Source organism: Lotus japonicus, chromosome 1, assembly GCF_012489685.1.
Source record: "Lotus japonicus ecotype B-129 chromosome 1, LjGifu_v1.2".
Taxonomy (NCBI): domain Eukaryota; kingdom Viridiplantae; phylum Streptophyta; class Magnoliopsida; order Fabales; family Fabaceae; genus Lotus; species Lotus japonicus.
In genome coordinates, this window is record NC_080041.1 from 47,609,844 (window position 1) to 47,612,825 (window position 2,982).

Consider the following 2,982-nt stretch of genomic DNA (forward strand, 5'->3'; position numbering starts at 1 on the left):
AAAAGTGCCTCGATAGGACACCGATGCAACGAGGTCGATGTGCCAAAAGAAAACCTAGATCCAAGAGGCGAGGGGCGCGTCAACAGGCCCACACCGATCGAAGAAACCAAAGAGCTGAAATTTGGCGAGAAAGTCCTCAAAATTGGGACTAGATTGACTGAGGTCCAAGAGCAGAGGTTATCGAAGCTATTGGGCGAGAATCAGAATCTTTTTTCTTGGAGTCACAAAGACATGTCGGGGATAGACCCAAACTTCATTTGCCATAGGCTGGCACTAAACCCCGGAATTAAACCGGTGACCCAGCACGCCGGTGAATGGGCGAGGAAAAGGAAAATGCTATTCAACAAGAGGTAAACAAATTGCTGACGACGGACTTTATTCGAGAAATTAAGTATCTGACTTGGTTGGCAAACGTGGTGATGGTGAAAAAGGCGAACGGGAAATGGCGCATGTGTGTGGACTACACGGATTTGAACAAGGCATGTCCGAAAGATTCTTATCCGTTGCCAAGCATAGATAAACTGGTTGATGGAGCGTCCGGAAATGAGCTGCTGAGTCTGATGGATGCCTATTCAGGATATCACCAAATCAAGATGCACCCGTCAGATGAAGATAAAACAGCTTTCATGATTGTCAGAGTGAATTACTGCTATCAAACAATGCCTTTTGGATTGAAGAATGTCGGGGCGACGTACCAACGAATGATGGATATGGTTTTTGAAGATCAAGTAGGAAGGAACATGGAGGTCTACGTCCATGATATGATTGTGAAGTCCGTTTTGGGATCGAATCATCATGAGGATTTGACGGAAGCTTTTGGCAGGCTCCGAAAGCACAACATGAGACTCAATCCGGAAAATGTTCTTTTGGGATACAAGGTGGGAAGTTCTTAGGCTTCATGATAACGTCGAGGGGAATTGAAATCAATCCGAATAAGTGTAAAGCAATTCAGGAAATGAAGAGCTCGAGCAGTGTTAAAGAGGTGCAGCGCCTGACGGGGCGGATTGCGGCCCTTTCCAGGTTTCTCCCTCATTCGGGCGACAAGTCAGCTCTGTTCTTCAAATGCCTTAAGAAAAACACGGCTTTTGAGTGGAGTCCAGAATGCAAAGAAGCCTTCAATCGCCTTAAAGAGATGTTGTCTGCACCACTTGTTCTGTCAAAACCTGTCAAGGGCTTTCCCTTACATTTATATTTCTCTGTCAGCGACCACGCAATCAGCTCAGTAATTCTTCAAGAGGTAGATGGTGAACAAAAAATCGTTTACTTTGTAAGCCATACACTTCAAGGGGCGGAAACCAGGTACCAAAAGATAGAAAAGGCGGGGCTCGCCGTGCTCGTTACCGCCAGGCGCCTCAGGCCTTACTTGTAGAGCTTTCCGGTGAAAGTAAGAATGACCTTCCTTTGAGACAGGTGTTGCAGAAGCCGGACTTATCAGGAAGGCTTGTCGCGTGGTCGGTAGAGCTATCGGAATACGGTTTGCAATATGACAAGAGGGGAAAGGTAGGTGCGCAGGCTTTAACTGATTTTGTGGTGGAATTAACACCGGAAGTCGGCGAGAGGGTAAGTACGCAATGGACGCTGTTTGTTGATGGGTCATCAAATGAGAATGGAAGCGTGGCAGGGGTCACGCTGCAAGGACCTGGGGAGTTAGTACTAGAGCAGTCTCTAAGGTTTCAATTTAAAGCCAGCAATAATCAAGCAGAGTATGAAGCTTTAATCGCGGGTTTGAAGCTGGCCATTGAGGTTCAAATCGACAGTCTGCTGGTTAGAACAGATTCACTGCTGGTGGTGAATCAAGTGAATGAGGTATTCCAGGTGAAGGAGCCGGCCTTGATAAAGTATCTGGAGCGTGTGCGGCTCCTGATGGGTCGATTGCGGGAGGTCGTGGTTGAGTTCGTGCCAAGAACACAAAATCAAAGGGCGGACGCCTTGGAAAAACTAGCAAGCACCAGGAAGCCTGGAAATAATCGGAGTGTGATTCAAGAGACACTTGCCAATCCAAGTATAGAGGGAGTGTTGGTAGCCTCAGTTGATCGCCAGGAGACTTGGATGGACCCCATCGTGGACATCTTGGCAGGAGAACCAAGCGGGGTAGTGAAATACACAAAGGAACAAAGGAGAGAAGCGGAGCATTACACACTGCTTGACAGAACGCTTTTCCGAAGGGGATTTAGCTCACCCCTCCTAAGGGGTCTACCGCTCGGGAAGTACGAGACCGTTATGGCGGAGGTTCACGAGGGAGTTTGCGCCAGCCACATAGGGGGGAGATCCCTGGAAAGCAAGGTCCTCAGGGCAGGGTTCTACTGGCCCACGATAAGAAAAGACTGCAGAATTTGTGAAGAAATGCAAAAAGTGTCAAATGTTCGCAGACTTACCCAAAGCCCCGCCAGAGCAGGTGGCCACAATCAGCTCGCCATGGCCCTTCGCCATGTGGGGAGTTGACCTTGTCGGACCTTTCCCCACCGCCAAGTCGCAGATGATGTTTATCCTCGTGGCGGTGGACTACTTCACCAAGTGGGTGGAGGCCGAGCCCCTGACAAGTATTACCCCAGGCAAGATCGTAAACTTCTACTGGAAAAGAATCGTGTGCCGGTTTGGGGTCCCAAGGGCGATTGTCTCAGATAATGGAGCGTAGTTTGCGAGTAATCAAGCAAGGGAATTCTGTGAGGAAATGGGTACCCAGAGAAGATTCTCTTCAGTAGAGCACCCTCAGACCAATGGGCAAGCAGAAGCAGCAAATAAGGTAATCTTGAGGGGTTTGAAGCGCCGACTCTTTGAGGCGAAGGGAGCTTGATTGGATGAACTCCCGGTTGTAATATGGTCCAATAACACGACACAACATTCAACCACGGGGGAGACTCCTTTCAGGATGGCCTACGGGGCGGACGCCATGGTGCCCGTAGAGATAGACAACGGCTCTTGGGGGACAGCGCCACAGTTCGAAGGCGAGACGAGGCTTGTATCAGAGAAGCCGCGATGAAG

General features: G+C 49.2%; 1 protein-coding gene across 1 annotated transcript; it reads left to right on the forward strand.

Annotated features, from left to right (window-relative positions):
• Positions 1 to 955: 955 nt before the first annotated feature.
• On the forward strand, positions 956 to 2,442 carry LOC130737133 (uncharacterized). Its single transcript, XM_057588905.1, has 2 exons — positions 956 to 1,237; positions 1,300 to 2,442. Exons 1-2 carry the CDS (start codon positions 956 to 958, stop codon positions 2,440 to 2,442), a joined length of 1,425 nt encoding a protein of 474 aa, XP_057444888.1.
• Positions 2,443 to 2,982: the final 540 nt, after the last annotated feature.